This window comes from Conger conger, chromosome 4, assembly GCF_963514075.1.
Source record: "Conger conger chromosome 4, fConCon1.1, whole genome shotgun sequence".
Classification (NCBI taxonomy): Eukaryota; Metazoa; Chordata; class Actinopteri; order Anguilliformes; family Congridae; genus Conger; species Conger conger.
In genome coordinates, this window is record NC_083763.1 from 55,026,004 (window position 1) to 55,044,590 (window position 18,587).

At 45.1% G+C, this 18,587-nt stretch overlaps 1 protein-coding gene across 16 annotated transcripts in view; it reads right to left on the reverse strand.

Moving 5' to 3' along the window:
- The window catches only part of dlg1a (discs large MAGUK scaffold protein 1a), a 173,991-nt gene that overhangs the window by 140,599 nt on the left and 14,805 nt on the right, over positions 1-18,587 (reverse strand). For 15 of the 16 annotated variants that reach the window (XM_061240220.1, XM_061240219.1, XM_061240217.1 and 12 more), the window contains exon 3: positions 5,916-6,082. In XM_061240220.1, coding sequence (XP_061096204.1) covers positions 5,916-6,082 — 167 coding nt within the window. Of the gene's footprint in view, positions 1-5,562; positions 5,575-5,915; positions 6,083-18,587 lie in introns of those variants that run through there. The other variant, XM_061240223.1, reaches the window with a different exon arrangement.

Genomic DNA, 18,587 nt, shown 5'->3' on the forward strand with positions numbered 1-18,587 from the left:
CACCTGGCCAATCCAAAGCTCTCCACCTTCTGGTATGACTTTGCTGGGGTCCTGACTACACAATGGCCTGGACAGGCACCAACAGCAGATGAATGGGATCCTATGATGGCATGTAGTCCATCCACAGATACAGTGCTGTACTTATCTCACGAACCATGAGGCGGAAGGGAATGAGTTCAGAAAGCATGCAGCTATAGATCCAGTCGGCAAGAGCAAACATGCCCATAAAAACGTCATCATCTCTCCAGGCTCGACCTCCGAGGGGAAAATTTAGTTTCCTCGTAAATGAACGAAGCGGTCAGTTACAAGCCTTTCAATGAGCACCAAACGGTTCTAAACCCAGGATTGGCACTTTAATTTAATTGCCAGGAAGGCCGTGGCTAACAGCAGCTAAAGGCATTAGCCTATAAAATGAAATCTTATACTGCTTATGATGTTAAAAGTGAAACTGAAAGATTATGATTGACTAGGTAGTCTGGTTAGCCAGTCTAGCGAGTTGGTCTATTTTTCATGGCTATGGATCATAATGCAGTTGATGTGCTATTTAATAAGATAGAAGATGATGTCAGGGAGTGATAATCTCAAAATACCTCTGCTGTTCTTTAAATAGAACGACTGAAAGCAATTTGTTGAGATTGTTATTTATAAAAATACTAAAATAGCGATTATCAACAATGGCTCCCTAATTCAGAACAATGGCAGATGCAGGTTTGCTTTTTCCCGGTGCTTTGACACGTTGCCGACTGGATCTATGGGAAACGACCCGCCCCAGGGCGTGGTACTTACTTGCTGGACGTTAGAAGAGAACGCCTTTCCTAGGACATGCAGAATTTCGTTTAGGAGGGGAGAGTCCTCCAGGAGCAATGTTATTCGCAAGGAAGAAGAAAGGGGGGAAAAACAACAAACAATTCCATTCATTCAGAACTGAGTAGCGCATCTCTATGTTGCATTTTCCCTTTAAACGCATTCTTATTTTATACCTCATTGGACACGGTCCCTTCTGAAACTGATGTCGGTAACAAAGCAGGTGAAACCATCTCCAAGCAACAGTGTGGAGGATGCACCACTGAGACTGATAATGGCGGTTCAGCCTGAATGCACATTGAAGCAGTTGGGCGTCTGAGTTCAGCTTCCCGCCCATCTTCACACAGTCCAGCGGTACAGTAAAAGCTAAGGCATCCATTTTTCCATTGACTTGAAGCTTTATTAATCTTTTACATGAATATTATTTGATGCCTCAAAACCCCCTGGGCTCTGAGATGATCGGGCAACAAAAATATCCCAAATCTGGTTCAGCTAGCATTAAGAGAACCATACACAGAGGTCAAAGTCAATGGCATTTTGATCCCCAATTAAAACAAACAGCCTTATTTAGAACATTATTTCACTGATTACTCCTATCATTTCTCCATAGCAGTCACTACAGGGGTCTCAAACTCCAGTCAAACTCAAACTCCAGTGGGGGGCTGCAGTCTCTGCTAATTCTGGTGGTCTCCTTTCAACCAGCAGCCAATTTAGACCTTGGAAACAAGGTGGGCGGAGGTCTTTTGCCCAGGGCTGCTCAAACCTGTTCCTGGAGATCTACCATCCTGTAGGCTTTTACTCCAACCCTAACAAAGCACACCTCATTCAACAGCTAGAGCAGTTCTGCCCAACCCTGTCCCTGGAGATCTACCATCCTGTAGGCTTTTACTCCAACCCTAACAAAGCACACCTCATTCAACAGCTAGAGCAGGGCTCAACCCTGTTCCTGGAGATCTAGGACACCATCTTGTAGGTTTTCACTCCAACATGAGTGAAACTAGCTCACCTCGTTCCACAGCTAGAGATGGTGTTGATCTGCTAATTGCAAGAATCAGCAGGGCCAAATTAGGACTGAGGAGTAAAAACCTCCACCAAGCTATACGGGAGATCTCCAGGGACAGGTTTGTGCAGCCCTGCTTTAGCAAATCAATCGTGTAAATTAAGCACATAAAAGCCAGCAAACAGAGCGGCCCTCCAGGATTTGAGTTTGAGACCGACCCCTGATTTTACGAGATGAGGACAGCATTGCATGATGGTCCTGCGTGCACACAAGCCGCTGCATGGGAGTCGCAAACTGACGAGCGCATTCTCAGCGTCATGGTTACCAATGGAATTGCATGCAAACAAAAAATGAATTCTTTTCAACCCACTACCCTGACTAGTGTGAATTGCATTGCGTCACACAGTGTGAGTTTATTCAATGCTGACTGTGTGTTTGTGTGTGTGTGTGCAAGTACCTCTCAACACCAGCAAATCTAATTTGTGCGCTAATCAAATCAAATGGCACTAATCTCATGAGCCTCAACCTACAATAAAACAACTCACAGATCCCCAACACCTCTGTCTACAGTATACCCCACTGTGACAAGTCCCTGGTCTATTACCAGGAGCTTATGAACAAGAAAAACAAATAAGAAGAATAAAATATGAGGTAGGGTTCTTAGTTCCTGGCAGGATACAACTATAACTCATGTATTATGAATTATTATTATTAACAGATTCAATTTGGAGCCTCGAAAAGGTGGAGAACTGTAGACACAGGTACAGCCCTATCTCACAAAGCCTGATAGTCGGCTAGCCCCGTTATCTTTCTCAAACAGAGAAAGCACAGAATAACAATTACCTCTTCAACAGGAGACGTACAGTATTTACAGAGATATGCTGGCCTGATATTACATAAACGGTGGGTTGAAAAATGAGACTTTGCTGCGAAATGACCTTGTTCGTCTGCCGGCCTGGCAGACTGCCCTCCTGAGCGGAGTGCTGGCTTTTCGAGTTCCTATCAATTTATTAATTTTATGAAGAAAAATTGATATTCAGCAAAGGTGTGACCTCAAATGAGAAGGGCTGTCATGAGTGCGAGTTCACTGGTGCCCGTAGGAGAGGACTTACAAGTTTGCCTCGCTCGTATCGCACAGCATGACGTCAATGAAGCTTGGACGGGCTCTGGGTAAATTCGAAAAGGTCAAAGCGTCTCCGCTCATCATGAAGCTACAAGCCTATGACAGACAATGGTGATATTTAGAGCGGATCTAGCCGGACTCCCACAGTGGTTTTTGTTATGAACCATTAAGGTCACAAGGCTGGCGACAGTCTGACCCGTAGAACAGGACCTAATTTACACACAGGAAGTGAACTCTAGAGTCCTGTAGTTGACACAGCAAGTGAAATCTAGAATCCAGGAGTTTACAGAGGAAGTGAACTCTAGAATCTTGTACTTTGCACAGGGAATGAACTCTAGAATCCTGTAGTTTGCACAGGAAGTGAACACAAAAATCTAGGAGTTGACATAGCAAGTGAACTCTAGAATCCTGTACTGTGCACAGGGAGTGAACTCTAGAATCCTGTACTTTGCACAGGGAGTGAACTCTAGAATCCTGTACTTTGCACAGGGAGTGAACTCTAGAATCCTGTAGTTTGCACAGGGAGTGAACTCTAGAATCCTGTGATTTGCACAGGGAATGAACTCTAGAATCTTGTAGTTTGCACAGGGAGTGAACTCTAGAATCCTGTGGTTTGCACGGGGAGTGAACTCTAGAATTCAGGAGTTTACACAGAAAATCCATTTAGGCTTCGGTAATCTCCCATAGCTTTCCATTTTAAGGGAGACCCTTGCTTCTCTAATAACAATGGCGATTCAGATAAATGACACATCATGAAACATCGCCACAGGCCTTCCGATTCCCAAACCAATTAAGGTTTTATGGAAGGAAGCAGGACTGCGTGTTATTCTGCTGAAAAACCTGCACAGACAGAAATGAGAGTAACCTGAGATTCAGTCTCCTGTACACTCAACTTCACCAGGTGCAGTGCGCTCTATAGTCAAGCACCCCCATCCCTCTACACTAAAATAACAAAAGGAGCCTTCATTAACCCCCCCCCACCCCCACCCCCACCCCACCCTTCCTTTTTCATTTCTGAAATGAGAGCTGAAAGAGTCTGGAGCCGACTCTGGTGGAGAGGAGCGCTAACGTGCTACGCTAGGGCGACTGCAGACTCTTCACGGCTCTGCGGGTTTATGATGTTTAGATGAAACGGGGCTCATAAAACAGTCATCTTAGCTTCGGCCTTTGGTGTGCAGAACATGAGACAAGATAACTAATCATTCCTTCAACCCCTCCCTTCAAATCCGCCCCCCTCCCCCTCCCCCTCCCCACCATCCGCATGGCACCCAGCTCTGCGACAGAGACCTGGGACTCGAAATGAGCAAATAACGACTACCGCCATCAAGCTTAATCATGGCTGCCTGCACACACGTCTCCAAGCCTCTAATCCTGGAGCCTACTTTCCATGGAGGGGTCCCATGGGTGAGATGTTCTGATGCAGCAAGAGTCATTTTTAAGATATTAAGAGCCCTGTTTACTACATCACATTAACACACACATCAGGTTTGTAAAATCATAGTACATCAGCTACAGGTTTACAGGCTCATTTCTCAATTTCCCTGGAGAATTTGCGCTACGTAAGGGAGAAATCAAATCTGCCAACCAAATCACGCTCCAGTGAGTGTTTAAATATGATACAGGGCACCGACCTCCGCATTTCAAAACAGCGCTGGTGTTGGTCTGAGGTTCTCGTCTAAAACCAGATTTGTGCCGTGACAATTTTACTGCCTAGCGGGACCACAAGAATTACTGACGTTCATTTGCGATCCAGTGAGCTTTCATTTTCTCAATGGAATTCATCAGCTGAGATTGTGAGCAGCATGGATGTACAAAGACAGTGAGTGAGTGTATTTTTTAAGACAAAAAAATTATGTAAAGCAATTCTCAACCTGAACTACCTGAGTAGAGTGTCTTTTGTTAGCAATACATGTCACATTTACTTGCATTGGTGCGTTCTTGAGTGCACATCCCAAAAAACAAACACATATGAAAATATCTTCAAATAAAGCTTTTATTTCCTGACAATGGCATCACCTGAAAACCCCAGAATACAGACAGCACAAAGCTTACACATCAAACGAATATATCAAATATCAAATGATAGCAAATCAAAAGTCTAGAAGCAAGCAAATAATGGAAATCAATAAACGTAAATAAACCGGTCTATGATGTTCTGAAGCACAGGTTCGGCGGAAATATCAGCAGGAGAACGGCTCGACTGTCTGGAAACCGTACAGCCAATAATGCCGGTTCAGTCCAGAACATCGGTCCTACCAAGCGATTTCACAATACCCATACTGCTGACACTCTCAAGATATAAGTGTCAGACTAAATTCAAAACCGCACTCTTTCTCAGACAAACTTTTCATGATGGATTACACCTCGTCCCGCGGGGGCAAGGACGGGGGTCAGAACGTTTTTATTACTGTCTGACAGCATCCCACATGACAAATTTCTAGAAAGAAGTAAAAGCAGATTGAATGATCTAGAGAAAGTGGCTTGGCGAAGACCTGTGTTTTCTGCAGCAATGTCAAATTATAACACTTCATTAAAAAGCTTCACATCCACATCATCTCATAAAACGCATGAGCGGTAAACTGCGACAGGACAGAGCAAGGGCTGCTGGGTAAAGGCAGGAGGACAGTGGTCTTACCTCCACACTAGCGCTAAGCCTGATGGGTAAAAACAGGACAACATCTTTCCTATCTCCATGCTAACGCTAAGGCTGATGGATAAACACAGGAGGACCTTTCTCTTACATCACGCTAATGGGTTAAAAACAGGAGGACCTTCATCTTACCTCCATGCTAGCACGAAGGCTAATGGATAAAAAATAGGACAATGTCTTTCCTACCCCCACGCTAACGCAGAGTCTGATGGATAAAACAGGATGTCTCTCATACCTCCATGCTAGCGCTAAGGCAAATGGGTAAAGTCAGGACATCTCCCTTACCTCCACGCTAGTGCTTTGGCTAATGGGTAAAAACAGGACAACATTTCTCTTACCTCCACACTAGCGCTAAGGCTGCTGGGAAGGGTTTCTGACGTCACAGTGGTGGACGGCAGGCTGGAGAAGTCCCACAGGTTGACCGGAGGGACGGGCTCTGCCGGTTTGGCAGGTTCCACACATTTCTGACTGTCCTGCAAGGTCACTTCGTAAAATTCCTGGATATCTGGAAGGAAAACCAGGAGAGGGGGGTGGAAAGACGTGGTGTTAATGTGGAGGAAGGATGAACGTCAACACCTGTTTAGTGAGGGTATTCAAGGGGCAGACAAAAATTTTAAATGAAACTTAAGTCTCGAAAAGCATAGTTATGGAGGTTGTCAGCCATTTTAGGCCTTGAGTGGAATCTTTAGTCAGTCAAACAAATCACTGAAACAGTGCTGAAACAAACCAAAAACCAGAAGACCTTGGCAGCCGTCAAGATCTGAAGAGATCTCTGATCTACAGCAACACAAATGTTTATTTATAAATTTAGAGTTTATGAGATCGTCTTCCAGCAATCCTATTGGTCTTAGCCAGCATTGTGCTACAGTTGAATGATGCGCTAGAGTGAAAAGTGGTCTCGCCTACACAAAAACCACGTCAGACTGAAGGAGAAGATGCAGACCTGGTATGTATAAAGCCATCTTTTATTTACTCAGAGTAATATGACGCCAGTGACCATGATGGGAAAATCTTCTGTTCTCAACAAATAAAACGAAAAAAATTAAGCAATGACTAATTCATGTGTTGACCACAAACAACCAAGCTACTCAAACGCGACAACACATTTTCATACGCATTAGCACTACATTACATTACATGTAATTTGGTTGATGCTTTTGTCCAAAGCGACGTACAGTTGATTAGACTGGAGCAATGCAGGGTTAAGGGCCTTGCTTAAGGGCCCAACGGCGGATCTTATTTTGGCTACACCGGGGATTGAACCACCGACCTTACAGTTCCCAGTCATGTACCTTAACCACCATGCTACAGGCCACTACACACTGCTACGAAACAGAGCCAATCGCACTCCCCTTACTCCCCTGGGATATTTCGTCTGACAGCGAGAGTCGGCGAGTTAGAAAAACAGGCACATTACCCGCCTGTTCGGAGGGCCTTCCAAGGGCAGTTTGAGCTTAAGGTTGATCAGATTACAACCACTCGACTCGGTGATGGCTGTTAACAGACCGCAGTCGGGCGCGTAGCCACACACATAATTATTAAAACGCCCAGTGAATGTCCCCTTTGGCTTTTGAATCAGAAATTAGAACCGGAGCTTTGAAACCCTCACGTCTGATGTGTTATGTTGCCGGACGTGTTTCGCATTATCGAAAGGTACTACCCAACACACAGCCAAGCTATGCTGAAATACTGTAATGCGGGCAGAAGACCAGTTTAGCGGTAGATTAGACTAACATCCGCCAACATGCAAAACCCCAATGGTCAAGTACTGCTGGCCATTACTCTTTTCTTTTTATTGCCAGTTCCCTAAACAGCCATAAAACTGTTCGACAGAAACTGGCTGGACTACACATCGGGTTGTTGGATGAATTCTGTACCCTAGAGTTTTTTTCTTTTTTTTTTCTTTACTTTACGCAAAAAATTCTCCAATGTGTAGTCCAAAAACGGAGAGGAAAGGAAAGAGTTTAATGTAACTTACACTAGGGTCGTTAAGGAACCACATCCAACGCGTCTCCTCCTAGCCTGGCATTGGGCAAGACGTTTGACTAAAGTGTTAGTTTGTGGAGCCAATAACCACTATGGGTAGCCTGTAGCGTAGTGGTAAAGGTACATGACTGGGACCAGCAAGGTCGGTGGTTCAATCCCTGGTGAGATCTGAGCAAGGCCCTTAACCAGCACATTACTCCAGGGCTGACTGTCTCCTGCTTTGTCCAAGTATTTCTCAACTCCCGTCCTCGGGACCCACTTGCCAGAAGCTAATCAAGGGCATTTCTGGTGGTTTGATTGGTTCAGTCATTAAATGAGGTGTGTGAGTTCCTGGTACAACAAAAACCTTCTGGCAAGTGGAGCCTGAGGACTGGAGTTGAGAAATACTGCTCTAATAATCTTGAAGTTGCTTAGGATAAAAGCAGCAGCTAAACAACGCGTAATCTCACAGTGTTTCAACAAACCGGCTGACAAGCCTGACTGACCCCCAGCGCTTTTCTGTGAAATACGGTGCATTCATTATCACATCCAGACATTTCACAAGTTCTTCTTGACACGTTTGCCAATGTTGCAAGAAACATATAGCTAACACTTACAGCAGACTGATTTTGTAAATAGCATCTAAACAATGGCTGTGCCCTAATAAAGAACTGAAAATAAACCATCGAGAGAAATAGCACATCGCAGCCTTTTAGTCTAACGCGTTTGAGCCGGGCCCATGAAATTTAAAACAGAAAACGCAGTTTCCGTTAAAGGTCACACAGCAGCCTTGTTCAATAAATAATTTCAGCGCTAGCTACCTGATAGCAACTGTAGTGTAGTTTACGGTCGTGTACAACTACTGTAGTGAAGTGTAATGTAGCGTAAAATATTGCATTTTAGAGGTTATTGTGCTAAAGGGACACATTTTGCAGGAATGATTCAGGAATGTGGTAGCGTAAACTTCTCAACCTGCGACATCTCCGAGATAGATTGTCATGTAAAACCCTCAACAATTCCTTGTTTAGGTGCCTGCCTTCCCCAATTTTCTCTGCAATTTGAAAGCATATTTGGAAGCTGGAAGCTGTACAACTGGGCATTGACTGTCTTATCAAAGCCTAGCAGATAAGGTGACGTGGTGAGGTTCTTTTCAGAGTGGCACTCATCCTTGTACTGAAATAGAGTCTTACCTCCATGCTAACGCTAAGCCCGATGGGTAAAAATAGGAGGTCTGTTACCTCCATGTTAACGCCAAGGGTGCTGGGTAAAAACAGAATTTCACTCTTACCTCCACGCTAGCACTAAGGCTAATGGATAAAAACAGGACCTCACCCTTACCTCCAAACTAGCGCAAATGCTAATGGGTAAAAACATAAAAACGAATGTTGCCTTTCACACCGTTCCATCACGTGTCAGCTACCCACAAACTGTAATCCACCTCACTTCCTAAAACCCCGTACTGCCAACATAGCTTCCCAAGTGAACTTTAACAAAGCCCAAACAAAGACCCGTCATCCCGAAACGGTGTTAAAATGCTAATGCAATTACGGTTGCATAACCACTCTAAGTGCTGTTATTGAAAAGTCACAGAAAAAAATTGGGGCACTTCTGTCATCTGCTGGAGCTGGTTCCTCCAAAAAAAAAAGGCTCTGGCCTTTAAAACTGTGGCTTCCTTGAACAAAAAACCGTTGTCGGCAGTTCGGTTTGAATGCCGGTAGAAAATTAACCACAAAACGCACAAAAGAACCCAACCTCGCCGTGTGAAGGACCATCGTCACCGTACGTTCTTCTCTATCACCATTTTAAATCATGTCAAGAGTGTGGCCCTGTTAACAAAGAATAACTCCACATTAATAAACAGGGTTCTGCAAACTCAGCCCTGCTGGTAGTATGCATCATTGGGGGACTATAGCATTAAATGATCATACACGGAAATCTTTATGGGAAAGGAGGAGTGACCACACAGGTGTGGTCCATGCATTAATAATGTACATTACATCCCGGCATGCACCTATTGCCAAAAATGATGGCTAGTACACCCACAAGGAGTGTGGAGGAGGAGGACTAGAGTAATTGGGATGCTTTTGGCAGGCGCTGCAGGGACAAAGATAAAGTTGGATGGATGAAGTGGGAACAAACTTCAGAATCCTGGTGTCCACACATTACTCTACAGCACCAGGGAAAAACTGCACTTCGTCCAGCAGGAAATTTAACCCAAGACAAGTGCCACGAGTTCAGTCCATCCTGTTAACCCTTTCTAGGGTGTGACATCCCAAATACGCAAATAATGTTCTTAACTGAACATTCTAATGCTGATGTCACAATCACTACTGGAAATTGACAGAAATGTTCTAGAACACTGGTTCCCAGCCTCGATCCTGCACCCTTTGATCGATTGCCGTGTATGTTTAAGTGCATAACTTAAAGACAGGAAAGAATTGGTGAAAGTGTGGACACATGGCCACTAAAACTAACAATTTGGTAGAAAAAAATTCAAAGACAAAGCAAATGATAACGAGGCAAACCATTGTGAGCGAATTGAACTGTGTCGAATGACCTAATTAGCCCATTGATTCACCAAAACATGTTACTGTCTTTATGTATTGGTTTGCAATACAGTACAATACACACAATATGAACATATGATTTTATTCTTCTTGCATATGTAGCCATTTCTGACATAATATGGTTCAAGAGGTTAATAATTCCTCCAAGCATGAAAAGCACATATTAACAGCTTGTGAAAAGGTTGAAACTGATCGGAAGAAAAACCAGTATACACAGGGGGTCCACTAGTTCCAAAAAACCTGCTCTTCGAAAGGTTAAGGGAACTCACACTTCATTCATTAATTCATATTCACTTGGCTGATCAACACTCTTTGAACTAAGTCATGCAAATCATGTCATTTTTAAAGCTGCACACTTGAGTGCTACAGTCCTGTGAGAGACATCTCTGTACAGTACCGATATTAATCTTAGAGCAGGGCTCAAACTACAACCAGGGGGCCAGAACTCTCTTTAAGATGGTGCTCATGGGCCAAATCCCTTTTTAAAATGGATCACTAGTCAAACGATCACCCTGCACTATTCATAAAACAGATTAATAGTGCATGTGTGAATAAAGCAGGTGCCTTCTCAAAATATGCACAGCCATTAACCTGACACACCAAATAAAATAATACTAATACTCCACTTCTGTAAGTCGTTCTGTATAAGAGCTCTAAGCAACACTGTACAACAGTGTGGCTGTAAGCAACACCCAAAGTCCATTTGTGTTGCAGACTGTTGTGAAAACCCCGAATGAGATAGTTATTCTGAATAAGCTGTAACCATGCCCAAACAGCACTCCAATAATATTGCCTTATGTGGCGTATCCATGTGTTCATCGGAATATGCCATATTCAGAATATTCTGTATATTAAATCAGGAAATACGGTTTACATGACCTGAATCTTATTCGGAAAATAATATGGGAATATGACTGCATGTAAAAGTAGTCAGTGACACCCGGATACAAGAGCAATGAGAAGGAGGAAGTGGAAATGTCTCTGAGGCAGACAGCATTGGATCCTGGGCAGCTGAATACGCCTGGGGTGCAGCTACGGGACCCACAAACAGCGCCCCCCGTCTTGCACATGTGGTTCTGCCAGGGTCAGAACAGAGGAAAGCAGAGTTAGCCCTGGCAGCTTCATGGCTGGGATACAGGGCTCAGGACAGCTGCTGGTCTGTGCAGTAGAGTGACAGGATTTATCAGAGTAAATACTTCTGTAGCCCGTCTCAGGTCAGGTTCTTCCCCTCCGCTCCGGTTTCCTGGCAGAGCTGAGACCGCCACACGGACAGGATCTGTGCGACTCGACCCAGTTCTGTCTGTCCGTCTGTCTGTCCTTCTGTCTGTTCATGCCATTCACAGCACACGTCTGTCTGTCTGTCTGTCTGTCCTTCCGTCTGTCTGTCTGTCTGTCTGTCCTTCCGTCTGTCTGTCTGTCTGTCCTTCCGTCTGTCTGTCTGTCTGTCCTTCTGTCTGTCTGTCCTTCTGTCTGTCTGTCTGTCTGTCTGTCTGTCCTTCTGTCTGTCTGTCGGTCTGTCCTTCCGTCTGTCTGTCTGTCCTTCCGTCTGTCTGTCTGTCCTTCCGTCTGTTCATGCCATTCACAGCACATGTCTGTCTGTCTGTCTGTCCTTCCGTCTGTCTGTCTGTCCTTCCGTCTGTCTGTCTGTCCTTCCATCTGTCTGTCTGTCTGTCCTTCCGTCTGTCTGTCTGTCTGTCCTTCCGTCTGTCTGTCTGTCTGTCCTTCCGTCTGTCTGTCTGTCTGTCCTTCCGTCTGTCTGTCTGTCTGTCTGTCCTTCCGTCTGTCTGTCTGTCCTTCTGTCTGTCTGTCTGTCCTTCTGTCTGTCTGTCGGTCTGTCCTTCCGTCTGTCTGTCTGTCTGTCTGTCCTTCCGTCTGTCCTTCCGTCTGTCTGTCTGTCTGTCTGTCTGTCTGTCTGTCTGTCTGTCTGTCCTTCCGTCTGTCTGGCTGTCCTTCCGTCTGTCTGGCTGTCCTTCCGTCTGTTCATGCCATTCACAGCACATGTCTGTCTGTCTGTCTGTCTGTCCTTCCGTCTGTCTGTCCTTCCGTCTGTCTGTCTGTCCTTCCGTCTGTCTGTCTGTCCTTCCGTCTGTCTATCTGTCCTTCTGTCTGTTCATGCCATTCACAGCACACGTCTGTCTGTCTGTCTGTCCTTACATCTGTCTGTCTGTCCTTCCGTCTGTCTGTCTGTCCTTCCGTCTGTCTGTCTGTCCTTCCGTCTGTCTGTCTGTCTGTCTGTCCTTCCGTCTTTCTGTCTGTCTGTCCTTCCGTCTGTCTGTCCATCCCATTCACAGCACATGTCTGTCTGTCTGTCTGTCTGTCTGTCCTTCCGTCTGTCTGTCTGTCCTTCCGTCTGTCTGTCTGTCCTTCCGTCTGTCTGTCCTTCCGTCTGTCTGTCTGTCCTTCCATCTGTCTGTCTGTCTGTCCTTCCGTCTGTCTGTCTGTCTGTCCTTCCGTCTGTCTGTCTGTCTGTCCTTCCGTCTGTCTGTCTGTCTGTCCTTCCGTCTGTCTGTCTGTCCTTCTGTCTGTCTGTCGGTCTGTCCTTCCGTCTGTCTGTCTGTCTGTCTGTCTGTCTGTCTGTCTGTCTGTCTGTCCTTCCGTCTGTCCTTCCGTCTGTCTGTCTGTCTGTCTGTCTGTCTGTCTGTCTGTCCTTCCGTCTGTCTGGCTGTCCTTCCGTCTGTCTGGCTGTCCTTCCGTCTGTTCATGCCATTCACAGCACATGTCTGTCTGTCTGTCTGTCTGTCTGTCTGTCTGTCCTTCCGTCTGTCTGTCTGTCCTTCCGTCTGTCTGTCTGTCCTTCCGTCTGTCTGTCTGTCTGTCCTTCCGTCTGTCTGTCTGTCTGTCCTTCCGTCTGTCTGTCTGTCCTTCCGTCTGTCTGTCTGTCCTTCCGTCTGTCTGTCTGTCCTTCCGTCTGTCTATCTGTCCTTCTGTCTGTTCATGCCATTCACAGCACACGTCTGTCTGTCTGTCTGTCCTTACATCTGTCTGTCTGTCCTTCCGTCTGTCTGTCTGTCCTTCCGTCTGTCTGTCTGTCTGTCTGTCTGTCCTTCCGTCTTTCTGTCTGTCTGTCCTTCCGTCTGTCTGTCCATCCCATTCACAGCACATGTCTGTCAGTCTGTCCGTCCATCCCACCGTCTCAGCACATGTCTGTCTGTCTGTCTGTCTGTCTGTCAATCCCACTCTCAGCACACATGCGTCTGTCTGTCTGTTCTTCCCACTCTCTCAGGACATGTCTGTCCGTCCGTCTGTCTGTGCTTCTGTCTGTTCATCCCACTCTCACAGCAAACACTTGTATCCCACTCTAAGAAAACATGTGTCGGTCTGTGTGTGTGCCTGTCTGTATGTCTGTCTCTGACTGTCTGACTGTCCCACTCGCTGAGCACACATCTGTCTGTCTTTCAATCCCACTCTGTCTGTCAGCCTCTTAGCATGTCTGTTTCCCGGTGATTACTGTATGAAATCCCCACTCACTTTCTAAATGGCCAGCAGACAGTCAGACATCACACATAATGCACACTAGCAACAATATAACAGGTACCTTCTGCAGTAGTGTTTTTTCTTAATGACAATGTAGGCTATCGAGAGGTCATCTGACTACCCGCTCTGTCACAGACAGGAGTCGCTTAGCAACGGGGGGGAGGGGCAGAGGAACAGGAACAAAGCAGGAACTCAAAGCGAAAGCATGACCCAAAACATCTGACAGCTCTCAGTCTCCAGAGAGAGTTGTCAGATTAGAGCAGACCTCTGAAGTTCTCTTTTTTTCCCCCAGCCCTGCTGCTTAGCAGACAGGAAGTCCTGTAATTTTCACGTCCCATTGAAACATCCAATCAGGGGCCGAGCGCTGCCCCTCCCACGGCGTAACCGTGTCGTACAAACGCAGTCAACCCGCTGGAAACAGCTGGTCCTGAACACACACGCTCACACTCTCAGAACGAGCTCAGCACACTCAGTGCTGGCAGAGTAGGCCCAGAGCGTTTCAACAATGCAGTTCCCCTTTATTATTTATTACAGGACAGTGATATTACCATAAATCTACTGACCATCTCTGCTGCTTATCTACAGCAGATGGCAGCAAGGCACCTACGCTTTACAGAGGTCCGACCAGAACAGATCTATGGGAGTAACTGTACACTGTATGTAGTATGTACTGTCGTAGTATTAATAGTAGTAGTAATACTAATAATAGTCACAGTAGTGGCAGCAGCAATAGCAGAGGCAGCAGTTGTTGTAACAGTAGTTGTAATAGCAGTAGTACTAGTAGCAGTAGCAGTAGTAGTAGTAACAATTGTAGCAGTAGTATTAGTATTAGCAGTAGTAGTAACAGTTGTAGCAGCAGCAGTAGAATTAGCAGTAGTAGAAGTAGTAGAAACAGTTATATTAGTAGCAGGAGTAATAGCAGTAGTAGTAACAGTTGTAGCAGTAGCAGTAGTAGTAGTAGTAACAGTAGTAGCAGCAGCAGTAGCAGTAGTAGTAACAGTTGTAGCAGCAGCAGTAGCAGTAGTAGTAGTAGCAGTAGCAGCAGCAGTAGCAGTAGTAGCAGTAGTAGTAACAGTTGTAGTAGTAGCAGTAGCAGCAGCAGTAGCAGTAGTAGCAGTAGTAACAGTTGTAGCAGTAGCAGTAGCAGCAGCAGCAGTAACAGTTGTAGCAGTAGCAGTAGTAGCAGTAGTATTAGTATTAGCAGTAGTAGTAACAGTTGTAGCAGCAGCAGTAGAATTAGCAGTAGTAGAAGTAGTAGAGACAGTTATATTAGTAGCAGGAGAAATAGCAGTAGTAGTAACAGTTGTAGCAGTAGCAGTAGTAGTAACAGTAGTAGCAGCAGCAGTAGCAGTAGTAGTAACAACAGTTGTAGCAGCAGCAGTAGCAGTAGTAGTAGTAGCAGTAGCAGCAGCAGTAGCAGTAGTAGTAGTAGTAACAGTTGTAGTAGTAGCAGTAGCAGCAGCAGCAGCAGTAGCAGTAGTAGTAACAGTTGTAGCAGCAGCAGTAGCAGTAGTAGTAACAGTTGTAGCAGTAGTAGCAGCAGTAGCAGTAGCAGTAGCAGTAGTAGCAGTAGCAGCAGCAGTAGCAGTAGTAGTAACAGTTGCAGCAGTAACAGTTGTAGCAGTAGCAGTAGCAGTAGCAGCAGCAGTAGTAGCAGTAGTAACAGTTGTAGCAGTAGCAGTAGTAGCAGCAGCAGCAGTAACAGTTGTAGCAGTAGCAGTAGCAGTAGTATTAGTATTAGCAGTAGTAGTAACAGTTGTAGCAGGAGTAGTATTAGGAACAGCAGCAGTAGCAGTAGCAGTAGTATTAGCAGTAGTAGTAGTAGTAGTAAACAGTCGCAGTGGTAGAGCAGTGATTTGAACTCGCTCAGTGTTTTGCATGGCTGCAGATCTCAGTATTTCACAACTTCCTGAAGAGAAAAGCAGAATATCCCAGCCTCCAACTGCACTGCATTTCAACAAATAACAAACTTAAAAACCTGCAGATATCCTGACAAACTTCACTTCACTTTCATCAAAGATGCAATTCCACAAGTCTCACACAAACTCACTGGGATTTAAAGTGGCTTTTTCTGAGCTGGTATTCTACGTGCAACATACAGAGCACTTTATACTGCCAGCTCAGAACTTAATTTTAACAGCAAACAATGTGCACTCTCAAATAGGCCAAATCAATTTTATCTGACGATAATCCAGTTTCAGCTGCATGTATTATTAAAGCTGGGGAAGCCAATCTTTGGGCGTGAGCAGAATCTGGGCAGAAGAAAGATTTTGAGCGTATACAGTGGCGAAAAACCCACCCCCTCCTTTCCAGTCAGCCTCTGAGGGATGCGCACCACAGGTAGGCCCGCCTCCTGGCTGAGAGCTTCCCTCATTGGTTGTCAGCTACAGGGAGCGATGAAAAACTGAAGTCCCTGAAACTTGTCAGATATCCCCCCCCCCCCAGTGCAGTTGGTTTATTGCTAGCTGTCGGAATGTGAAGAGGATTTCACCAGATATTACCACAATAGCACCAAAATAATACTACCCCAGCTTTAAGGACTCCCCCACCCCCCAATAATCCTGAAGCGTTTGGGAAACCCTTGATCCCGTATCTGTGAGCGTGTTGGGTGACATAATGATCGAGCCTGGCAGCTCTGCTAAATCCTCCGGTAATCTCGTTTCCAGGGCAAATCTGTGCAGCATCGGATGGCCTTACGACAGAAGCACCACAGACGTTCATGCCTCCCCCAGAGGTGCCTGTACCATAGACGTGGATTTACATCATTTCCATGCAAACACAAAGGGGGGGGGGACACTGCACCTACAAAATGCAAATGTACAGAGTTTATGGGAGTGCTAGCTAGCACTGAATCACAGCAGTTGCTATCATGCCAGGGCTGCTTCGCTGTAAACAAAACAGTTTTATCAGCAAATATTACCAGCCCAAAAAAATTTTGATCATAATTAGATCATATTATATTTCACCGAAGGTCTTATCCACAGATTAAATCTGTACACACTATCCATGTAATCAGCTGGACATTTGCTCAACAGATTCAGGTTACCTCTTTAAGGTGTGAGGCCAGAAATAGGTGATTAGAATGTTCTTACCTGAACATTCTAATGCTGATGTAACAATCACTACTGGTAATGAAAGCAATGAGAGTTCTAGAACACCGATTTAGGATTTAGAAAAACATTCCAAAATACCTGCTCTTCAAAGGGGTATGTGCCCTACTTAATTGTACCACAGCACTGGCCCAACTGGGAATCAAACTCGTAGCCTTCAGCGTACAAGCCCAGTTCCCTAACTACTCAAATGCAGTGTGACCCAACAGATTATAGTAGGCTACATCATTTGAAATGTGTGAACTCATTTTAAGATACACACTCAAGGCACAAAAATGAATGAATCTCACCAGGACCCACACTAAAATTCAGCGGACCTGAATAGTTTTCTTTCCCCTACAAATCTATGAGGCAGTGAGCATATTAACAGAGAGCAAGCTGTCCCCACTTGTACAAATCACTCCACTTGTAAATGCATCCAATTCCTATTGATGGGTAGCCCTAGCAATTTTCAAGGAGAAAAAGGGAAAATGTGCCTATAATAACATGCAAAACATAACCTTGTGGGCCCATGAGGGGGAACTACCCTTATTTTTGAAGACCAAAAGGCAGGGCTTCCGGGGACTGTGCCAGCGCACAGATAAGCCCCATAAAATACAGTGACAATAAGTCATAAATGTATTAATACCTATATACTTAATGCCCTCGCCACAGAAAGGCACTGAACCTTCTTATGCTGCTAGAGTGATAAAGTATTTAATTGATTTCAATTCAAAATGATACTGAGAGGGAAGAACTACACCAATTATGTGAGAGCTGTGAGATCACAAATGCATGATTAGAATGTTCTGAACTGAACATTCTTATGCTGATGTAACAATCACCACTGGTAACTGAAAACAAGTCAGAGTTCTAGAACACTCGCTTACAATTTTCCTTCAAAGGGTTAAACCCGCCCCTCCAACCACCCAAATGCATGGTTAGAATGTTCTGAACATTGTAATGGTGATGTAACAATCACTACTGGTAACTGAAGGCAACAGTTAAGAGTTCTAGACCACATTTTCCAAAAAAACCTACTCTTCAAAGGGTTAAACCCTGCCCCTCCATCCACCCACCCCTTTGTCTCCTCACCACGGAAACAAAAGCATCTCAATATTACATGGAGGATAAAAGTACTTTGGGGGGGGAGATGGCGAACCCCTTCAGTGAAATGAAAGGGATCCACTGTATTCACGGCCCGTTTGAAGAACAAAGCCTCCACGCTCCTGTCCCCAGCCCTACGGGTCCTTGTTTGAAAGGACACTTTGATACGCACCCATACACAGCAAAAGCTATCCTTTCCGCCGTTCGGCTGCATTAAATCTGATCATATTTCACGCAGTCCGACCATATTTCAGATGACTGGCATAGCCAACGTTTTAGGGAACTGTGCTCCTGGCAGATTTAGTGAATTGTAGTTTTCAGTGTCACAATGGTATGGAACGATTGAGGGAACTTGAGTACTGAGCAATTTAGGAAATTGAATTATTAAACGGTTGAGGAAATTGCCATTTTGAATGATGCAGCAAACTGAAGAATGGAGAGAATTACTGAATTGTCATCCTGCCTGACCTCATGCGCTGTCATATTGGGTCATTTGGCGAATGGCACAGACTGATTTAATCACTTGTATTAAGTGACTGGGTAAACAGTATGACCATGTGAATTAGTGACATGCAGTATTGAGTGACAGGGCAAACGGGCACAGAGACATTCAGAGAATGGGATTTCTCAGTATTTAGCTCCTGGAAATTCTTGATTGAGTGTCTTTTTTTGGGGACCATACGGTGCTTACTGACACCAGGCAGCTAGGTTAAGTAGGCACAGTCCAGTTGACCACAGCAAACATGAACCTTGGGTGTTACCAGATGAGTAAACACAGGACAAACGGGCACACGCCTACATTCAGGCA